This window comes from Sebastes fasciatus, chromosome 4, assembly GCF_043250625.1.
Source record: "Sebastes fasciatus isolate fSebFas1 chromosome 4, fSebFas1.pri, whole genome shotgun sequence".
In the NCBI taxonomy this organism is placed as follows: Eukaryota; Metazoa; Chordata; class Actinopteri; order Perciformes; family Sebastidae; genus Sebastes; species Sebastes fasciatus.
In genome coordinates, this window is record NC_133798.1 from 15,597,698 (window position 1) to 15,621,148 (window position 23,451).

General features: G+C 39.4%; 2 protein-coding genes across 2 annotated transcripts; one reads left to right on the forward strand and one right to left on the reverse strand.

The window, feature by feature from the left end:
- Nucleotides 1-869: 869 nt before the first annotated feature.
- ldha (lactate dehydrogenase A4) lies at nucleotides 870-11,091 on the forward strand. The gene is made up of 8 exons (XM_074632252.1): nucleotides 870-1,003; nucleotides 4,052-4,177; nucleotides 5,511-5,628; nucleotides 5,753-5,926; nucleotides 6,059-6,232; nucleotides 8,013-8,130; nucleotides 9,585-9,708; nucleotides 9,808-11,091. Exons 2-8 carry the CDS (start codon nucleotides 4,052-4,054, stop codon nucleotides 9,970-9,972), a joined length of 999 nt encoding a protein of 332 aa, XP_074488353.1. The 5' UTR covers nucleotides 870-1,003; the 3' UTR covers nucleotides 9,973-11,091.
- Nucleotides 11,092-12,213: 1,122 nt separating this feature from the next.
- Nucleotides 12,214-22,707, reverse strand: tsg101a (tumor susceptibility 101a). Its single transcript, XM_074632251.1, has 10 exons — nucleotides 22,308-22,707; nucleotides 20,527-20,614; nucleotides 20,336-20,401; nucleotides 19,182-19,345; nucleotides 18,771-18,897; nucleotides 16,976-17,033; nucleotides 16,646-16,740; nucleotides 14,939-15,141; nucleotides 14,612-14,851; nucleotides 12,214-13,437 (listed from the first exon to the last, which is right to left on the reverse strand). Exons 1-10 carry the CDS (start codon nucleotides 22,347-22,349, stop codon nucleotides 13,348-13,350), a joined length of 1,173 nt encoding a protein of 390 aa, XP_074488352.1. The 5' UTR covers nucleotides 22,350-22,707; the 3' UTR covers nucleotides 12,214-13,347.
- Nucleotides 22,708-23,451: the final 744 nt, after the last annotated feature.

Sequence of the window (23,451 nt, forward strand, 5' to 3'; positions counted from 1 at the left end):
ATTCTTCTGCAAAAAACAAAAAGGCTAGTAAAACGGGGAATTTGTGTTAATGTTTTTACTTAAGTTACAATTGTTTATTTATTAATTTATTTATATAATAATCCCTGGCATATTTTGTATTTTATGTTATTATTATTATTATTTATTTTTTTATGTATCCCTTTATTTCCTTTATATGTATTGTTCACCTATGTATTGATTTTTCTTTGTATTGTTTACAAATCTAAAATAAAGTCAACTGGGAAAAAAAGGTAACAGCAATAGTTTATTATAGGAAGTGATATTAATCTAGTTATAAATTGAATCCTGTGTTTTTTGTTATTTTTTAAAAATATTTATTTAATTTTTGTTTGTTTTTATGTATCCCTTTATTTCCTTTATATGTATTGTTTACCTATGTATTGATTTTTCTTTGTATTGTTTACAAATTTAAATGAAAGTCTACTGGGTAAAAAAAAAAAAAGGTAACAGCAATAAGTTTATTATAGGAAGTGATTTTAATCCAGTTATAAATTAAATCCGGGTCCTTTGCAGAAGAGAACATCTTTTTTACTCGATAATCTTTTCCACCATCCTCCACCTACATGTCTGCCAAGTGACAGACTGTCTGCTAATGATGTCATTTCTTTTTTCTTTTTGTTATTATATTTGTATTGACACTTTGCAACAAACATACATAACATAACCTTCATGCAATTTCTAGTTAAGAGACAGAGAAGACGAGAACATTATGTTCTAAGACCAAATTCCTGTGAATTAACAGGGAAAAGAGAAGCAGTAGCTCCATTATCATGTAAAGTGTTTGACTCAGTGTGTCGCATCCTGCCTCGGACGTGACACTCTGCACGCGGTCTCACACGTAACGTCTCGAGAGGAGGAGGAGTCTTTAAATAGCGGAGACAGCCTCCTCTGCAGCACCACTTCTGCGGAAAAGCTGCACTCTGGAGGAGCAGACACATTCCAGCTCGTGTTTCCTTTCACCTGTTTAACTGAAGCCTTAAAGGTAAGAAAACCAGACTCACTCAAACGTTACACTGTATATACAATGTATACTTCAGGGTCCTCCGGAAACTAGCACTATTTTTTGAGCCATTTTTCTGAAGTAGTTTATCAGCAACCCGATGCGCATTTTTAGAGAATACGTAAGTAGAGGGGCGTGTCGATAGTCAATATCGATAGAGCTGATTGGTTGTGAATGTGTCTAGCACAAACCCTCATTTTTTATTACTAAAAAAAAAAAAAAAATCCATTTTTATTACTTATTTCTTTACATGTGTTGCATTTAATTTGTTTAATGAAGTGTTAAACAGAGTAGCAGAAGCAACAGGATGTAGGCCAGTCAGTGTAGTTTCCTATTTGTTGCAGTAAAGCTCATTAAGAATGATGTTATACATTATCTACATAAAATAAATTACTTATACAATATAGGATATATGATCTAAATAACCTGTGTCAATAATATAGGTTACTATAACAACCCTAAAGATGTGCAGGTGGTTTTGAATCTGTTTCAATGGCTGCATCAGGTGGTTTGGGATAATGTAATAGACGCAGTGTTACACAAGCGGTTACAGCATACCCGCTGCTGCCTGTGGAGACCACCATCCACACAGCAGGAAATAAATGAACCTGGCACAGGAAATGCAATGCATTCATATGCTTGGCCAAAGGGAAGCAGATCTTAGTGAGAGTATATTGGTGCTGCTGAGGGCAGATTAGGTTATCACTGGTCTCAGTGCTTTTGCCCGATGTGCATGAATTTCACTTTTAGGTAAATTATTCAAAACACTTTGTGTGTAGCTTACTTTTTTCCGATTGATCAAACTAATGCCATATTTGGCACAGTGTTGTTGGTGAATAATTGTCAGTTGCAGCCTGTTGGCAGCTACAATAGAGTGTCTGATTGCACTCTATGACTGCACACTGGAAACTAAATCTAGTTTTTCCTGCTGGTAATAATAATCACTCCATTATTGAAGGCAATCAAACAGTTTGGATAAACTGATGTTTTGTCTGATGATCACGTAGTCTGAAACAAAATATATTCACAATTGCCTGCGAAATGGTAACCTGAAAGACCAGATACTGACCCTCAGCCGTGACACCTGACACTCAGTCAGAGCTCAGTAAACCCCCCACTGACCTATTGGTGATCAAATGACGTAAATGTCATAATGTACAGGGGAATATGATAATGCCAGCATGCATAAAGTAGTTTTAGTGGTCCAGTTGTGTGCTAGTTAAAGCTTCAGTAGGCAGAATGTTTTTGGCATCATTGGGCAAAAATTCCATCATAACCTTTCAGCATATTGTAATTCAAGTGTTCTGAGAGATAACTAGACTTCTGCATCTCCTCGTGGCTCTGTTTTCAGGCTTTAAAAAATCTTTGGCCAATCACAGGTCATTTCAGAGAGAGAGCGTTCCTATTGGCTGTTCATTCAACGGAGGCAGCTGTCAACCAGTCGCAAACTCCGATCGAACGGTCAAACTAGGCAGCGCTGATCAAATATGAATCAATATTCTGTTACTATAATGCCTATTTCTCACCTCAAATGTTTTCAGAACTGTTTAGCTGTAGAATGAGAAAGTTTGCTCCGGCTGGTGGGTGATGCTTGGTATTTCCTCAACTGATCTCAACATGACTGCCGGGTCACAAACTTTCTCATTTTACAGCTAAACAGTACACTACAAGATGTTTCTGAAAACATTTGAGGAGAGAAATAAGCATTACAGTAACAGAATATTGATTCATATTTGAATCAACCGTTTAGATTGATCGTTTGATCGGACTTCAGGAGTGATTGACAGCTGCTCAGAGACGGCAAGGCTCCAGCTCAGCTCTGATTGGTTGTTGTCCTCCGGTCTGTGAAATCTTGCCGATGCCATCAGGAGCACCGGAGGCACCTGATTTTTTTTTTATTTCAGATAACCTGTCTCATGCACTACTGTCAGGATATAGTGACCGTTTTATAAAAATATTTTTTTTTAATAATATTTGCTTAAATTCTACCCACTGCAGCCTGAAGTCCCAGAAATGTATATTAACCGAAACTTGATAGAGAACATCCATCTCCCCTCTCTCGTTCTAACTATATCGCATTAAGTTCTTTCAGCTACTAATAATCCTTGTTGTAATCCTCATTAAATCATGCTACAGTAGTAATTTGGCTGGTCTGTACAGCACATTTCAACAGTAAAGACACTACTACTGTGACCAGTATTGAACATGTAGAGTAATCCTTTACTGTAAGCTAACAAAGGGTCCTTTTGGAAAGCTCACTTCAGGGTCAGGGCCTGGTATTCAGTAAGCTTTCACCTCCGAGTGAGAGATAAGTGGATAAAGGGATATTGGGTATGACTTGTCCCACTTTCCATATCCTACTATTGTGTGCAAACTCACCACGGAGAGGTCTTAAACATTCTCTCAAGGAAGGTATTACAGTGCATTAATCCTATCGGGAACTCCACTACGTGCTTGTCTCCACATCACAGAGAGCCAGGCTTGTCATGCCAGTGATGTAAACGCACTCATTGGCCGTGTCTGCCCAACCAGGAAACATAAATTGTGTGTGTGTGTGTGTGTGTGTGTGACGTAAGCCGAGGACGGTCTGAGCTGCACGGAGACCAGCTGCAGTACTTTCCCAGGCAGTGGTTGCCATGGAGACCCAGTGTGGAGCTGTGAGGCAAGAATTACTGTCCATTTATGGAAGTAAGCATGAGATAAGAGTGGTAGACTAATGAGGAAGGAACTGGAACTTGTGGTCATCAGAGGGCTTGTTCTTGGGGTTATGAAAAGGGCAAACTTTCAAATTTATGACGGAGATGAAAAGGGAATTCCGAGTTTGAGCCAGTCATTGTTGGATGAGAAAGCACTCACGTCCGCCCCTTGTGTGGGTCTCTTAGTTACAACACATTCAAGCTGTCACATACATTATGCAGCACTATTTTACTGCCTCTCTGTTTCCACTCTCACCCTCTCTCCCTCCTCCTCCTTTTATACTATATTTATCTGCTTATCTACTTTCTCCAAACACCTCTTTGTTTCCCACAGATGTCCACCAAGGAGAAGCTGATCAGCCATGTGATGAAGGAAGAGCCTGTTGGCAGCAGGAACAAGGTGACGGTGGTGGGTGTCGGCATGGTTGGCATGGCATCTGCCATCAGCGTGCTGCTCAAGGTGAGTCAGAAAGGTGTGAAGAGAAAGAGCTGAGCGATGTGTGTGTGTATCAGTAAAAAGCTGTTGAAATGAGCAAAAAGGAAGTAGATGGGACGACAGCTTGAAAGGTAAATCGGTGACAGTACAGAGTTATTACAGAACTAAGTACAAGAAACAAAAGTGAACTCATGCACCTTAAATAACACCTTGAAAAGCACAAACTTAGATCAACTTTAATAACTTAAAAGTACCAACGAATGGAATAATAAGGATTTGCAAAATACTCTCTGAATTGAGAAACCTCCAAGGGCTGCAGTCAAACAGACTTTGAAGGCGTGGCGACTTGTGGTATCAGCTTCTGTAACGCTTGGTTGAAATGAAACAAACAACTGCGTGCTACCTTATTATACAAGCATAGACAGGAAAAATCGCATTTCCCTAATATTGTCCTGTTCCATTCACAACAAGTGAGCTGGATCTGTGCCCGCTGAGGAACAACAGAGGCTAAGAGAAACTAGGTCACATCCAGGTCTCACAACTAACAATGCTGCTCAACAGTCAAGGCAGAGATGAATAGTGTTGTTCCTGCACGTTAACACAGCAGAGTTCAGCCACTTTGAATAAGCCTCACTGTAGCTTCATCCATGTAAGCTACACTGTGTAAAGTGTGTTGTCAGAATGACTTATTGCATGTACGACTGGGATAATTAAATATGATCATTTATCGTCTTTCAGTTGAATCATATCATGATGAAATCATATCGTGATACACAGTTACGTCATCTAAATTGATAATAAGTAGCGCATACTAACTCAAATTTCTCATAAAATCTGGATTGATAAGAATTCTGCTTATGGTTGTGTGCATGCATGTAAACATACATTAATTTTTTCTCCACAATTTCACTTGAAACGGTTTGGCTTGCACTAAAGTTCTTAATTAAATGAGAAAATACTCAGTACCTTTCATTTGTCTAGTATTTAATTCACACAAAAATAGGCTTTACCATGTGATTATTTCATATAGACTATTTATTATTGCTGTCAATCGGTTAAAATATTTAATCGTGATTAATCACATGATTGTCCATAGTTAATTCCTTAGGTTTTCTTGTTTCAAATGATACCAGTATCTTCAATCTAGCTCACTAAACTGAGCCTGCTGCAACGTTGCGTTAATACGTTAAATAAATTAGTGGCGCTAACTTTGACAGCCCTACTTATTATTTATTGAACGAACAGAAAACATTCTATATCGTGATATATATCATTATCGAGATATGAAATGACCTATATCAGGATAGATGATTTTGGTCGCCCAGTCTTAATGGTATGTATGTATGTATATAATCAGGACTTGTGTGATGAGCTGGCCCTGGTTGATGTGATGGAGGAGAAGCTGAAGGGTGAAGTCATGGATCTGCAGCACGGATCCCTCTTCCTCAAGACGCACAGGATTGTGGCAGACAAAGGTGAGAATGCACAAAAATGACTCTTGAAGAAATTAGTTTTCATTCTGGTACGCCTCTTGACCTTCACTGAAACTAGTACTCTGTAGCTCCATCAGAACGTCTCTTCTTTTTGTCAATTTGTCAGACTACAGTGTGACAGCCAACTCCAAAGTGGTGGTGGTGACGGCCGGCGCCCGCCAGCAGGAGGGCGAGAGCCGTCTTAACCTGGTGCAGCGCAACGTCAACATCTTCAAGTTCATCATCCCAAACATCGTCAAGTACAGCCCCAACTGCATCCTGCTGGTGGTTTCTAACCCAGGTAAGACACACGGGGGTGTGAATGAGTGAGGGGAGAAGGCTTGAAATAGTGTTGAGGGGAGTAACACCTGTAGCTCAGCTCAGATGAAATGATCAGCAGCTTTTTAAAGAGTTGTCCCCTTTGCCATTCCAGTGGACATCCTGACCTACGTGGCCTGGAAGATGAGCGGTTTCCCCCGTCACCGCGTCATCGGCTCTGGCACCAACCTGGACTCCGCCCGTTTCCGCCACCTCATGGGAGAGAAGCTCAACATCCACCCATCCAGCTGCCACGGCTGGATCGTCGGAGAGCACGGAGACTCCAGTGGTATGCAGCCCTCACTAAAAATAAAATATCTCTGCACAGCCTTCCGTGTTGGTTGGTCTGCTGCAAATCTTTTAATACAGCTACATCATTTGCATGTTTCATGTTGTGTGTGGACCATTTCAAAGGAATTGCATTGCTAGGCAACAGCTTGGTCCATGCTTACTTGCTGTCAGTTTATGTCATTCACATACAGTTGGCTTCGTCCGAAATCGCACACTATGCACTACATACTCAACAGTTGTTTTCAGTTTTCGGATGCACTGAGCTGTAATTTACGTCGTCACTTCCTGAGAGCCTCCTTGCCGCTTGGAGACGTGTAACCATAGTAACCCGTGCCAACCTCATGGGATGAAAACGACAGTTTGTGGGAATCAAAGTGTGAATTAATTTTAAAAATATATTAGGCCTAGCAAAGTAAAATCTTATTCTTACAGTTAAATTGAAGCGTCATTGATGTTGTCGCCACTACCGCATTGTATTGTGGGATATGTATGCCGCCATCGTGTCCAGCGTTGCATACTGTAATATTTCACTGGGAACAGTATGCAATTTGCGTACTATTGGTTTCATACTATGGTTTCGGACATACTAAAATATCTCACATACTGTTTTGGCATACTGAATCAAGACGGAGTATTAGGGTCACATTGAGGAAAAACAAATAAATCTGAGATTTCTAAAATTAAGTCATAATATTACTAGAATAAATTCATATGTTTACGTGAAAAAAGTCATAATATTATGAGAATAAAGTCAGAAGTTTCCGAGAAAAAAGTTGTAATATTATGAAAATAAAGACATAAGTTTAAGAGAAAAAAGTCATAATATTATGAGAATAAAGTCATAATATCATAAAGTAGTAATTTGACATGTTATTTTAGAGGGGAAATAGAGCAGCGTGCCGCCTGTGTGAAAAATAAGGAACGTGGAGCATCTTGTGAAGTTATACTTTAGCTTAGGTTTCACAAATAACAAAATACTTAATCTTTTGGCACAACTGCACCACATTATCATAAGTATTAGGACCGTGAAAAGATTGTGCAAGAAACTGCGTATATTCCAAAGAAAGAACCACACGGACCTGGGAGAAACCGCCTCTTTTGTGGAGGAGGAAATCACTTTTGTTGTGACTTTATTCTTGTAATATTACAACCTTTTTCTCGCAAAGTTATGACTTTATTCTCATAATATTACACCTTTTTTTCCTGTAAAGTTATAAGATAAGATAAGATAAGATGAACCTTTATTAATCCCCAGAGGGAAATTTGGGTATCAAAGCAGCAACAGCAGCAAACAGAATGAAACACAGGAGAGGTACAGGTATATAAATATATAATAAAAACAACAAGAGTGGTGTGGAAGGGAGCACTGGTGTTGGGGGAGGAGACGTGTGGAAGGGGTCAATAGTGCTGGTGAGTGTGGACCCATGCTGTCCTGTTGAGCTCATGGGGGATGGGTGGTCAAACCTGTTGAGAAACAGGTTTAGCTGGTTTGTTCCAGGGTCCTCTCAACTGCAGGGCTTGGCTGTTTGCAGCCAGTTATCTTCCTTAACCCCCCACACACGTCTTTTTTCACGTAATATTATGACTTTATTCTCGAAATCTCCACTTTTTTCCCCCCTCAATGTGGTCCATACTAAATCGGCATGTTAGTATGGACCATACACTGCAACAGGAAATAAACTGGGACACATTTGGAATGTTTACAACTGTGAAATTGTCTATAGAGTTTGTAGTAACGATTAACTAATTTAACACTATTGTATGTCTGTTTCCTGCAGTGCCCGTGTGGAGCGGCGTGAATGTTGCCGGAGTTTCTCTGCAGAGCCTCAACCCACAGATGGGGGTCGAGGGTGACAGTGAGAACTGGAAGGCTGTTCATAAGCAGGTGGTTGATGGGTGAGTTAAAAATTATTTTCCAGTAATCCACCAATGAGCTGAGAGAACTTCCTGAACTACCCTGGAAACCACATTTTCTCTCTCACACGCTCATCAAACTAATATGCAAAGCAATCAGCCATGTGTAAATACAGGCCATCTGTCCAGCACTGACGTGGGAGCCGTACTGTACATATCATGTTTTATTGAAACACACCTTTTAGAAGTTTGATAGCTTCACAGTCACAGTTGCCTGTTTACATAAAGACAAATAATGCCAACAGGCTGAATTGAATCCAGTGGCGCTGACGAGGAATTTGACCAGGCTATGGGCCAAAAGGCAAGCAGAGGCGGGTACACACAGTATACACTACTGTGTCTAAGGGCTCAATAGAACAAACACAATAGCCATGCTATAGTGCTCATGGCCTCGCTTACACTCTCATAATGAGACACCAGACATATTACAATAAAAATAAAATTAAAAGATTAGCGAGAGACAAAGACAAGGGGTGAATGTTCACGATGGATGTCTCAACAGAGAACATCAGCAAAGGTGGATGATTAACCAGCTGCATGGCCTGTAAGAGCAGAGGCCTTATCTTAAATAGACATGTGTAACATTCTTTAAGTGTATGAAAGAGGAACACATCTGCGCCTTTTCATGTTTTTCAAGTTGTTATTTTGAAAGCATACTTCCGAAACTATACTGTACAAATCCAGATTTGAGTTTATGATAAATGATAAATGGATGTGCATTTATAAAGCGCCTTTCTTGTCTTCCGACCACTCAAAGCGCTTTACACTACATGTCAGCATTCACACACACATTCATACACTGATGACAGAGGCTGCCATGCAAAGTGCCAACCTGCCCATCAGCATCTAATCTAAATATTATACTAAATATATACTAATATTATACTAAATTCACACACCGATGGCACAGCCTTTAGCAGCAATTTGGGGTCAAGTGCCTTGCCCAAAGACACTTCGACATGTGGACTGAAGGAGGACAGGGGATCGGACCGTCGACGTTCTGATTGGTGGACGACCCGCTCTACTTCTAAGCCACAGCTTAGGCGCCCAGGTGGTGTGCTACATCATCATGTTCAGTCAGCAAAACTCACGTGGACTAGATTCGTCATATATGACATACAGACATGCACCAAATTCAGCACAGCAGAGGTTGGGGAAAGACAATTATAAACTCCCCCCCCACAAAACAGCATTAGATACTGAACAAACATGCAAGCGTTGATCGGTTTTGCGCTTCTCTCGTGGTGATAAAACAGCTGAATGCTCAGCATGAAAACATCTGGGAAAAAAAGAAGGATGAGGGATATTAGAGGAGAATGACAAAGTGGGAGCAAACACTCCCAAATACTAAAGCAGACTGATTTATTTTCCTGTTCAGGAGACACGCTGTTCTCACTTTTAATTGATTTCCTTATTATTATGTGTGTGCACTGCAGGGCCTACGAGGTCATCAAGCTGAAGGGCTACACTTCCTGGGCCATTGGTATGTCTGTGGCTGACCTGGTGGAAAGCATCGTTAAGAACCTGCACAAAGTGCACCCCGTGTCCACACTGGTCCAGGTGAGGAGATTGGGAGCAAGCCATACTTTTAGCCGTCTGGCAAAATCCTACATGATCAAATTCAATTCCTGACCTTGCTGTGCTCCTTTCTTCCGATAGGGCATGCATGGAGTGAAGGATGAGGTCTTCCTGAGCGTCCCTTGCGTCCTGGGCAACAGCGGCCTGACAGACGTGATCCACATGACACTGAAGCCCGACGAGGAGAAGCAGCTGGTGAAGAGCGCCGAGACCCTGTGGGGCGTACAGAAGGAGCTCGCCCTGTGAAAAGCGCTCCTCTGAATCCTCCACTCCACTCCACTCCGAAAAACCACACTCAACACTGTGTGGGCGACTCCCTCCACCCGTACCTCCTGTGCCCCTCACTGCAACAGGTGAAATGAAACCTCTGAATATCTGAGAAGTGTTGGTAGCTAAACCAGTGGAAGCTAGATGTTACCTTCAGATATTCACACACAGGTGTCATTTTCCTTCACTGCCTCTCCGTCTCGTCCTCCTCCCGCCATGACTGAATTCTGGGAACTCACACCTTCAGCCTTTGAGCTCAGCCTGTGTTGGAGCAAAGACGTAGCTATTTGTTGTCCCGTCTACATAAGAAAAGCAAGGCCTTTGCATATCGAGTGTATACATGAGTGTATGTATTGTATGTTAATGTGCACTGTTACTGCTTCTTCTCTACACTTGTTGTTCGTATTTATTCTGTGTGTTCCGAGATTGTTGCCAGCTGTTTTCTTCCACTTGGTGATCTCTGTTTATTTTTTAATATAATGGAGACATTCCATTTCCCTACGAGGAGGGCTTCCTATCCACCTCCAGTCTCTACAAAACTGCTGCATATATCACTGGGCCAACATCCTGTGATACCAAAGTACCTTCTCATTTGAGAAAAAGCAATGCCACATTTACCGGTGGGCATTGAAGCCTTTGTAAACAAGTCAAACCACAAGTGCACTGATAGAAAAAGTATTTCAAAGTCAAGGTTTTGAAGAACTGGCAACACAGGTCACATCTGAGAGAAGTAGCTTGCTATAATTTAACACAGCAAAGAGACAACAGAGAACCAAGGGGTGAAAGAGTCTGCTACAATCGTGACCTATGGGTCAGGTTATGAATCATAACAGAAGGTAATAATCTTGAAGGTGTTAAATACCCTCAAAGGGTCTTGTATTTATTTTACTAAAACTGATCTTGGAAAAAATAGGAGAGAAACGATGGTATTATTTATAACTGTTAATACTGTTAAGATCTATTTATGTTTTAATGTTATAATCTTAGATATGGTCTATTAATCACCTGCCTCACTGAGGAACTGTACCTGTCGTGGCAGCTGGATGTTGATTTTTATTTGCCGTAACATCAAATAAATCTGCCAGGATAATGATACAAGTTTGCTCTTTGTCCTTTCCTGTGTTTGTCATTCAAAACTAGCAAAAGGCAGTTTGTTTGTGTTTACAGGGCAGCTGACTCGGCCACTCTTAGTGCACAGCTTGGGTCAACGCATGAGTTGGCCAAGGCAGTTAGAGGTTTTTATGCAGATCAAAATTTGGTCCCTAGCTTCTATAAGTGACATTGGGTAAATACTGCTACACATCTGGTAAATACTGCTACACATCTGGTAAATACTGCTGTACATCAGGTAAATACTGCTACACATTGGGTAAATACTGCTACACATCTGGTAAATACTGCTACACATCTGGTAAATACTGCTACACATCTGGTAAATACTGCTATACATCTGGTAAATATTGCAACACCTGCTGACAAATACCAGTATTTTAAAAAGGATCACTATGGTTCAGACCCGGCATTAACATGCATCCTGAGTGATCCGATCACAAGTGGAAAGCTTTAAATAAGTCTGTTCAGACCTGGCTTTAGATTGCATCTTCAGTGATCGATCTCACTTCCCCGCTCTATATGCAAATAAACACGTAGTAAACACATGATCAATACAGCAGACATTGTGACGTAATATTACAGGAATGTCAGTAGTAATATCCTATATATTTGTGAATTTGTACATTTTATTAACATCAAAATAAAAGGTTATTGTACCGGTGTTTGAACATCGAGAACTAACCACTGCATTCTAAAATACTGTTGATTACAGCAACTTCACACATATTAATGTACTTTCTGTGGTTTGTCCTACAGGTGTGTTCGACAGACAAAAATCACTTTTTTGTAATTATTAACCCATCAATTATTTAAACTGTATAGTGAAATAATACTGATCAACTAAATTATCACAAAGAGATGAACCATTAAATCCGATTTCTTTTATTTGTACTGATTTACATAAATCTACAGATATAAAAGAACAGGTGGTCTATGGTTTAATTGGAAACAAGAAAAAAAAAAAAATAACAGCAGATATTCTATCATACAATTCAAAGTGCATTTAGTAAAAGGCTAATTTAAATGAGACCTGTGTACATAAGTTAACTTTTTGATTAGTACAAGATTTTTTTTTTTTTACTTTTTGTACCCTCCAATGCTCCGGCTTTATTCACAACTTTTTCCTAAATTTTTGCTGAAAAACCTAAACCTCTCAGCATGACTGAGAATAAGTGGACAGCACAAGGAAAAACAGAAAAGTAAAGAAAAAGAACAGAATTTCATTTGTAATAGAATAAAGACCTTCATCCACCTTAACAGAGACACTGTACAGAGTAAAACAACCACTGTACATGATTGACTGGTTAATGCAGTCAGACTGGAGGGCAGACCTGAGCAGCTGACACGAAGAACCTCACTCACACCCTTGGAAAGAGACAAAGGGAAACAGGAAGTACAAAATAATAGTGTGGTCAAGTGGCACGGGGAACTCAAAATTTAGCCCATTAAAAGACTCAAACAAGACAGTGAAGAAACACAGTTCACGTCAATGTTCATCATCACCTCTACCGTATGAAAAGAGATCCCTTTGACTCCATGGCTACTGAACATGATCTAGACCTCATACAGCATTAAATCCTGAGGCTGTCCTTCCTGAAAGGTTGCCCTGGGTATTTATATCAGAGCCTAACCTTTTCATAATGAGGGGAGTGGATTTATGGGGCTCTCTCTACAATACCCCTCTCTACTAGCCCCTACAAATTTGTGCTTACTAGGCCAAATGACTGTCTGGCAAAAGGGGATTGCGAACAGAACCCGTGAGCTACCCTGCAGTGCAACATACACAGGTTGACACACTAACTCACTGGACGCCAACCCAGCTACACCGAAAACACAAAATAGGCTCCCACCTCACTTTTACCAATATGGCATGTGCATTAAGCATTGTTTTAGTGTACCTGGTTCACAATGTGGTTCACAATCACAGTGGTTTGTATTTAATATTGGCGCAAATGGGTCATGACTGTTAATGCACAATGATCTCAAAGCAGTATTTGGTCAGATCAAAATTCTAACGATGTCCTACGAGAACTGTGGCCACACAGGACGCTCCAGTTCTTCGTGAATATTTTTAATCATTCTCTGTTGTTGCTGTTCAGATTTCTGTCTCACAAGAACAGATTTTATTGAGATTAAAAAAAAGAGGACAAGAAGACATTTAAAAGGGAATAAAACAGAGGAGGAAGAGGAGAGAGTAAGAGAGCATGAAGATATGAATGTTTTACTGGTAGTCAGCGTGGGTCAGTAGAGGTCACTAAGGCCGGCTGTCTTGCGGGCTTTCTGCATCAGAGCGCGAAGCTGGAACTGCTTCCTGGACAGAAGGCGTACATGCTGTAACAAAAGAGAATGAGAGTCATTAAGGCTAAAACCACAGAGGACCCAAGTGAGTGAATGTCTGTCTGTTGAAGGTACAGTGTGTAGGATTTGGTGGCATGGCATCTAGTGGTGGGATTGCAGATTGAAACCAACACAGTACCCCTACGCTCACTCCTCCCTTTCCAAAACATCAGTAACTCCTATTTTGAAGCATTTCATTAGAAATGCTGTATGGAAACAGCAACATTTGATAAAACTTCCTCTATCGGGAAAAAATACTTTTACGCTCGCTAGAGTTGTTTTTTGCCTTTGTCGAAAAAGAGTTGATGCGCTAAATAGTTTATGGAAACACCTTTGCCGAATCAATTCTGACGTAGCGAATCTCACATGAGTGATCAGCTGTTTCAGCTGTCGGCGCCTTCTCGGATATTCCCATAACACGCGAATGTTTGTCCTTGTCTTCGGACAACGTGAAACATAGCCAATACTAGCGGACATGAAAGAACTATTCCCAGTTGAAACTAATTCCTGAAGACCTCTTTCCATTTTTCTCTCGTAGATGGTTAGATGGCCAAGCCGACTTGTTTTGTTTCCTGTTTGTAACCTCTACTTCTTCTTCTACTCTCTTTACTAGCTGATTACAGCCATGCAACCTATAGCGCCAACTTCTGACCAAACTATGCTGTAGTCGAGTTTATTCGCTCCAAACCAGTTGATGGAAACGCGCCTAATTCACATTTCTTTTTTTGCAACATTTCAAAAGTTTGCTTAAAAATTTGCTTGACAACTGTTCCTTTAAGGAGTGTCTACACAGGAGGCGTTTCAGATGCATTTTTAGTTGTCCATTTCACTTGCGGAACAGATAAGCTTCTATTTGAATCAATAAAACGTTCTACACAGCCTGCATAATAAGTTGCGTTTCACTTGTGCGCGTGTAAAACTGCGACCCGAAGCATATTCTTTACGCTTCAAGTCTATTTTCTTCTGTTTTAAGTGTGTAATTACAGTGATTGTGCGTTGGGATCTGAGCGCTACTAAAATGCATGTGACCAACACTCAATACCGTGTCTGACTCTGAATGCATCCTGTGTAGACACAGACTAAGGACTGACGCTCTGCTAACGTGCTGTTTTCACTACGCAGGCTGAGTAGACATCATGTTATGCATTAGTTGTGTTGACGTGGTCACCTTAAGAAAAACCTCGAGGTCTATGACGCCCCTGCGGAGGGCCTCTCCCAGGTAGAAGATAGTGTCCTCAATTGCGTTTTCTTCAGCGTACAGGTTCAGGATCTGTTTGTACAGTGGAGCTGTGGGCACGATGACGTCGTCAATGTCATTGTTCTCTGACTGGTTCTCCATCTTCTCCAAGGCCTCGCTCAGCTCCTCGTCCTTTCTCTTCAGCAGCTCGATATTCCTGTCAACCTCAGACTAGTAGAAACATAATGATTACAACCATGTCATCGGGACAGAAAAGAATACAGATATAACATTAAAAAATAGTGGAGGATCTCTCACCACTTCCTGGTCCAGCCTTGAGACCATGTCCTCCAGTTTCTGATGTCCTTTCTTCAGATCCTCCTCTGTTCGCTTCAGGGCGTCCAGCTCCGCCTGAGCTCTGTCCATCTCTTCCTTCATTCTCCAGCGAAGTTTGTCGCTCACAGCTGAAATCAGAGATGCACGGATGGTGTCCTCGCCAATGGTGCCATCTCTGCTCGGGCCTTGAGAGGAAGCGGTTAAGAAGTGATGCGAGAGGGTGAATAGGAGAAACAGAATATAACAGCTTTCAAAAAAAAAACAATATCCTACCCTGAGCAAGGCACAAGGTTTCTGTGTTGGATTATACTCTATGTGACCATCTTGATAAGATTGGAAAGATGTCTCAGATAGATGTAATTCTGTGTTCTCACCATAGAGGTAAATGGATCACAGCAGTGTTCGGTTTTCATGTCAAACAAGTAATCACAGCAAGGGGATCCTCATGTCACAGTAGTTCAATGTGGAATTGTTATACTACTTTGTTTTTCCTTTAATTTAACCCCCGTCAGTAATTAGCCGACATTAGATGCTCATCCATTTAGGTTATAGTTTGAGTGGTATCCAAAATGACAAGTGTCGTCAGAGTGCATCTGCAAAGTAGGTGGTTGTGAAACCTGAAGTAGGATGCTTATGACCATAGAAATAGAATATTCTCTTCATTATATCCATTTTATAATATTCTATTTCTATGCTTATGACACAATTTAACAATTTGATGCACGGTTACCGGAAAAATGGAGACTCTTGAACACTGTAATAATGCAATCCAACAGAACATCCCAGCAGTAAAGTATTTTATCGAAGCTCCGTTAGTGTTCATAAAGTTAGTATAATTTGTATATTACATAATTGCTTCATGTTTTTCTGATGTTTTGTTCCCAGGTATATGTACATGAGAAGGACCAAAATAATAAAATATCAGACATATAAATCAATAAAGCCTCAAAAGCTGACAAAAAACAGGTTATGTAAGTGTAAATGCACTGATGGAAGTACAGTATGTTCAGACTGGAGTCAGCACTACAAATGTCAGAGTTGATTCAGCCTTGTGATCTGAGTAGTCCACGGGCAAAACCATTTCTCCTCCTTCACTAAATATAGGAGACGGCTAAAGCTCCTCCTTTCAGTGCAGTGCTGTTAACGGATGTTGGGGCAGCAGATGAGTCCCTTGATCATAGGTCTGTCTTTGTGTGGAGTTACTGTTCCCATCCTAAATATAGAGCTGTGTCTGAGGTGTAATGTGTGATAGCTGGAGGGAGGAAGGGGGGGGCAGATCCATCCTACCCTTTGCCCTTTAACGCTCCCCGCTCTAGTTACAATGACCTTTCACTGGCAGCTCAGCAGCGCGCCACTGAAGTCACACAGAGGGCGAGAGAGTTTGAGTCAAAAGGTCAAGGGTCTTAACTCAGAGTTAACTAAGGGCCATAGAAAGGAGGACATGAATTGATTTTTTTTCAGGGGTGAAATAAATTATGAATTATTGTATTATAATATTAAGAAAAAAAAGGAAATGTAAACGGAAAGTGCAGACAATAACAGTTTCTGAGTGGACATAATCATCTGTATCTTGCTGTGCTTGTGCAGTTTGTAAAAACATTTGGAACCTGCTGTGCTAATTTTAAACTTTACAATGTAGCCAAGACAAAAAAGAAATAAAGCACCCCGGATACTAAATGTGATACATACCCACTGTGGAGACTGGAGCCTGTGTGGGGTAGTGTGCAGGTCCAGCAGTGGCTGGGTAAGAGTTGCCCCCTGGGTACTGGTATCCTGGATAGCCTCTGAAAATAGTTACATGATTAAAAAATAGCTAATTCTTTATATTTTCCATTTACAAAAATGTCAGACATCTTTAACTTTAAGCTGTAAGTGTAACTGAACTAATGTTTAACTGATAACTATGCTTCTGTGTGATATGCTGCTGAAGAAACCAAGACAAACATGCCAGTACAGGTTTGTTGGGAAATACAGTATATGTGGGTTAGCTGGTGGAGAACTGCTTGGCAAACATCTTACCCAGGGTTAGGATTTGGGCCGTAGGGGGAGACCGCAGGCATGCCGGGCATGTAGGAAGCTGAGGTAGAGAGATTACAACAATGAAATCTGATAACATAACAAGTGAAAACATTCTTTATCTCCTTCATTCTCACAAAGACACGCTCAATTTCATTTTGCCATGGTGTGCTGTAGTGGTATCTGAGCTCCATCTAGTGCTTAAGAAAATAAATGCACCACTTAAACCATGATGCCATAATAAGGCATGTGCACCAATATACATGTATGTACATCAGCACTAATATAAACCTTCCACTGAGAATATATTGAAGATGATTCCTGACATTCTGATGTGAAACTAGCTAAACCACTGCCACAGTATGAAAATGCTGCGTTCCTTGACATATTACGAAGCCCCCACACATCATTGATTTACATTGAGAAACTACTATGGTTACTTTATCTGTCAAAAAAAAAACATTCAGAAAAAAAGATGAATTAAAGAGCAAATGCATACACAGGGAAGCATGTATGGCTGTGCTAAATCTGGCGTTTTGTGCATTACAATATCAACCTTTCAGCTCTAAAATACAAAATAGTAAGCGCACATAATTGTGGCAGGTAATCTGTTCAACATTCACTCTGAAGTGAGAACTTAGGCCAAGATCTGAAAATGCTTCTTATTCGTAACAATTTGAGGAGCCGAGTTTAGTCTACACATACTGTATTTTGTAATTTTGTTAACCTTTATGCAAAATGTGAAATTACAATTAAAAAACAGTTCTAAACTGGTCAACAGTCAACAAGATTGTAAAACAACCGTGAAGATCAATTATAAGAAAATTTTAGAAATTGTTTTATTTAATCAATTTATTGGGATATACTACACACAGTTGGGAGTTAAATAGGTACACCAAGCTAAATCCAACGCAGTTAGAGCAATTAATCCTTTCTTCATGGAGGGCAATCCTTAAGATTTCAGTCCTGGTTGATTTAGATTTTTTTGTTGATACACATGAGCATCACGTTTTCAGAAGTGTGTGCATAGTTCCATTTTTTGTGTGTATACAATGGAGAAAAAAATGTAATGGCACGGTCACACATGCGTGAATGCAAGCGAGAGACCATCGCCTGCCGTGGCGATATTTGCCTGAAAGTTCACCAAAGCTGAACTCCACGTGAATTCAAAGATGTGAATTTGCTACGCCACCGGAAGCTAATGTTTTTTCGCACCTTCTCTTGCATAGAATGGAAGTGAACGAGAGGCAAATGTTAATTCTGCATGTGTGACCGTGCCATTATACAGTATTTTTTTCCCAAGAATGTCACCATAGACACCCAGTTTGTAATACTGCAAATATATAAATATCGCAATACTTTCATCTGTGGGCCATAGGCTGAATCACCATCGTGTCACCTCATTTGGCAATAGATAGTGACTTAACAGACATTTATTTAAATGTAAATCTGTAAATGTAAAAAAGATTGCCACTTTAAACTGCTTTAGAAAGATGTTTATTCTTATTTTGGAAGCTGTATTTATATAGTTTGTGGTGTTTATGAATTGTGTTGTTTACTGAGCGGTGTTTCTAATATTTAGACTAAGTAGAAAGTAGCAGCGAGCACATCTCCAAATCTTAAACAGTATCGGGTGCCAGGTAGCAGAAAGAACAGAAGAAACAAAGTCATCTTCACCGTGACGCTGATGATGGCTTATAGCTGAAACGCATTATTTATCATCCTGTTCTTCTGACACTATTAGACAATGCCATGGCCACGTAGATTACCGTTTACAACAAACATGGATGTCACTTACGGTTAGGGGGTCCAGCTGCTTGGAATGCTTGGTAGGGGGCTTGTGTGGTGGGGCGAGAAAACACAGGAGGCTCCTCTCCAAAAACCACGATCATCACCTGAATCAAACCATACAGGTCTGACTGAGGCTGTAAGACACACAGTGAAGGGCAGGTTTTATTAAACAAGACAATAAATAATGCTAATTCAAATGATCGACAGGCAAGCCACTGTTTAAATATTATCTAGAGTCACAGAAATGTCACTGTTGCAGTGAAACCTCAAATCCTCTATAACAGCATCACCCAAAGTGTTTGTATTGCTTTTTTATTATTCATTTTCAATCTATGTTTTTACATTTTAAACAGTCCAAAGTTCTGACCTAAATAAACAGTCCCTAATTAAATATATGGACTGAAGGTCTCACACTTACATGCTTCCACTCATGTAGATAAGGCAGGTAGATCTTGCCGTTGGCATCAATGTGCTTGCCAGTTTTGATCATCATGGCGCTGGTAGGTTTGACAAAACATATGGGAGGGTTGTAGGGATATGTGTCCAGCAACCACAGACACACTGGGATGTTGTAGATATTGCCTACAGGAAACACAAACACACAATATGTTATAATACTATTTGAAGTCTCAACATTATCATCACTTTACACTTGATGAACAGAACAGTAGGAAAACTGGCAGATCAAGGACATGGAGTAACACAATACAAGATTGTTTGCAAATACATTAGTGTGTTCTGAAATTGTATGTGTTTTGGTTCAGGTGGATTATCGCTTCAGCTGACACAAAGAGGCATTTGCCCATTTGCTAACTACTCTACTTGAGCCTACAGATGACAAGTTTGTTTTTAAAAAGTGCAAGATAAATAGAGGAAGCTAGAATGAGCATGTGAGCGAAAGAGTAGGTGAGTGAATAAGCATAACTGAAGTGAAACTGTCAGTTAAAGGACCAATATGTAATATATTACTGTAATAAATCATAAAATGACCATGATATGTCATCAGAGATTAAGGAAACATGCTATATTGAAATACTGGCTTCTCCAACAACAATGCTACAGCCATTATGTTCTACTTTGAAATTTCCTTTCCGGTTTGGTACGTCTGTTTTTGTTTTGGTCGGTGTGATCCCGTCCACTGCCCATTTCAACACCCCGCTGCCACATATGAAACAAATTTGCACACAAACACAGCCTTCTGCAGCCATGGAAGCAAGCAAACGGACTGGATCAACAGAGATAACATTAACGTTAGATTCTACCCAAACTGAAAAGCCTCAGAACATCTCTCTGTGGTCTGTGTGCAGCTGGGTTATAAAGGCAGCGAGTATTTGAGACACACAGCCGGTGAAGTGATTCCCACTACTGCTATCAGTCACAACGGAGGAGAGGACGGGTCACGGCTCCAATGTTTTGAATTTGGACTGCTGTTACCCATTTTAAACGCTAGCTGTCAGTACTACATGTTGTTCCTTTAACTTTCTATGGTCTTTCAGATTCTACCAAGGAACGATGTGTAATATGTTTTTTTAGAGAAACTGTTTTTTAAAAATCAAGGTAAACATTCTTTACCTCTGTAGCTCACTGGGACAGTTCCTGTCAAGCTCATCAGGTCTCTTGTGGAGCCATCATTGAACACTGAAATTGAAGAAGATCTCATGTCAACTAGCAAAACAATTTGGATATTTATCATCATATAATCATACACCATATAACTGAGAGCCAACAGTGATAAAACGGGAGATCAGTATCATTCAATTTACCATAAGCATCCATAAGAGGCTTCAAGTCCTTGTACTGGGAGATGACATTGGTTATCTCACGAACAGTCAGATCTCTGTATTTGTATTGCTGGACAAGAAAAGATGAAAGGAAAAAAAACACATGTATGTTAGTATATTGAAAGTTTAGAGACAATTGCTGACACTCAGGTAACACATTTAGATAGAGCTGACGACCAACAAGCTAAGTAAGTAATTTTGGCATAGCCCATAGTTTACAGTTGTTTACCTGCTGCCTGTTTATATACAATCATGTTTTATACAAGGATCCTTAAAGGCACAATCTGTCGTTTGAATATGAAAAATTGTAGCCTCACCATCAAAGTAAAAAATTAGGACTGGAACCTGCTTTCACTCCCAGATCCAGACAGATTGGTTCACAGATGTCAGACTTACACATAAATCTGTGTTATTAACTTTCATCCTGTACAAAATGTTATGTCATCTGTAATGTTTGTTTGTTGATATTGTGATCAATTGTGAAGTACACAATGTTTATGTTTATTCTCCCTTCCAGAGGAACTCAGGGTAGTAAACTCTGTTTCTTCTTTTAAATCACGCCTCAAAACCTACCTTTACAGGAAGGCCTTTTTATAGCAATCTCTTGTTTTAAATTTCATTATTGATTACTTTTTGTACATATTTTATTTTATTTTGGCCTATGTTTTTATGTTTCTATTCTGTATTGTTTTTATCTTGATGTTTGCACTATTTTAATTTATGTAAAGCACTTTGTAACTATGTTTGGAAAGGTGCTCAACAACTAAAGTTTATTATTATCATTATTATTATTATTATTAATATTCTGTATCAAATTTAAATTATGACCATCAATAAGCCTGTACTTTGTATGATCAAAAAAGGCTGATTGAGCCATGATAAAAAAAAACTTACATTATTAATACTTAATTAGTACAAATACTCAACTAAAACAAGTTTAGTTTATTACATTTAGTTGTCAGGGATTATATACAACAAGATGTGGTACAAAAAAAGTTTAATTTCCTTCATTAATATATCAACTGTCGAAAAATCATTGTTGTACAAACAAAATTGTGATTATATGCATAGGAAACTATGAATGGTGGTTTAAAAACATGTTTATAGTTAAAATATAAGATGGGTGGCTGTGCTAGATTATAAAACATTGATTAACACTGATTTGTCAGAGGGATCTCAGTTAAATAAATCATCACATTAGTGCTCCTACATAACAAAACCACGTTCACTAAACTTGAAGGGAAAATTAGCTATGTATTAAGCATTAGCTATTCCAGGAAATGTTCTCCTACTAACGTTAGCAGATAGTGTCATAGTGTTTTTAGCATGATAAACAAAACTTACATTATTAATACTTAATTAGTACAAATACTCAAAAGTTTAGTTTATTACATTTAGTTGTCAGGGACCATATACAACAAAAAGTTTAATTACAATAGTTTGCTGTACATCATTATCATGTGGAAAATGTGATTATAAGCATAAGAAACCATGAATGGAGGTTTAAAAACATGTTTATAGTTAACAGATTAGCTGGGTGTCTAAACTAGATTATAAAACATTGATCAACACTGATGTGTCAGAGGGATCTCAGTTAAATAAATCCTCACATTAGTGCTCCTTCATAACTAAACCCTGTTTAACATACTAAACCTGAAGCTCTTTATGAAGCACGAGCTCTTCCAGGAGATGTTATGATGTCATAGTGTTTGGTAGCATTAGCATGCTAACCTGCTACTGTTGACGCCTCAACAACAACTCACCTTCAGCATCTTCTTCAGGGCTCCTTCGTTGACCACTGCCATGTTTTATGAGTTGTTATTACTTCTTATTGATGAGTTAAGTGACTGAACAGCTGACTTTCAGAGTGACAGCTAGCTAACAGAAGCTACCGCTGCTAGCCTAGCTTCACTAGATGCTAGGCTAACGTTAGCCCAGCCTCGGGCCTGACTGCAGTTAAGACTATAACTCAGTGTCTACGTGAAGCCCTCCAGTCCAACACGAGTCTCTTTTGTTAGCAAGATTCAATACATTAAGTACGAATAGAACAACAGGTAATGATTATTAGTTGTAGAAAGAGGCCGAAAACAAAAATAACCGATCATCAACAAAAGGAATTTCCGGTATTCCACCTGACTGCTTCCGGTCCGCAGGTGACGTCAGCAGTAGACGAGTGGGTGTCTCTTAATTCAAGATTTCCAAGATGTTTATTGTCTCGCCGGTTGTACAAGTACAAACGTGTGAAATATTTTTTGCTGGGAAGCTCCATTAAAATAATAAATTATATTACATTTACATTTACATTACAATTATAAAAGGAAATAACTTAACTGATACTATAGAGCCTGAAACTATCACGAGACATAAAACTAGCAAAACTTAACAAAATAATATATAACTGGCCTAATAATAAAAACTCCCCCCCCACTAAAATAACCTTAACAGGTACGGAGCTCCTGGCATGTCTAACCCTAACCCTAATACATCCATGGCACAGTTTCTAGCCTGTGAAACATTTCTTACAAAAGTTAAAGGGTGACATAGATGTAAATTGTTCCTTCTGCGAATCACATCCTGAAACTTGCTCTCATTTATTCTGGTCCTGTAAATTTACATGTGAATTGTGGAAAGATGTTTAACATTTTCTCAGATTTTGCACTGTACTATAGAAATATTATATTTGGTTGCAATGATTACAGTGACAAAGACAGTAATGCATTCTTTCTTATTAATCTATTTTCTTTAATATTTTATTTTCTTTAATTCTCGCGAAGTTCCACATTCGCAAGTGTAAATTTACCCCCAAAAAAGCCTAACTTCTTTGTATTTGTGAAAGAAGACAATGAAAGTATGCAATATTTTAAAGGGACTATTTGTAACTTTCAGAAATGCTTCTTAACAGCGACA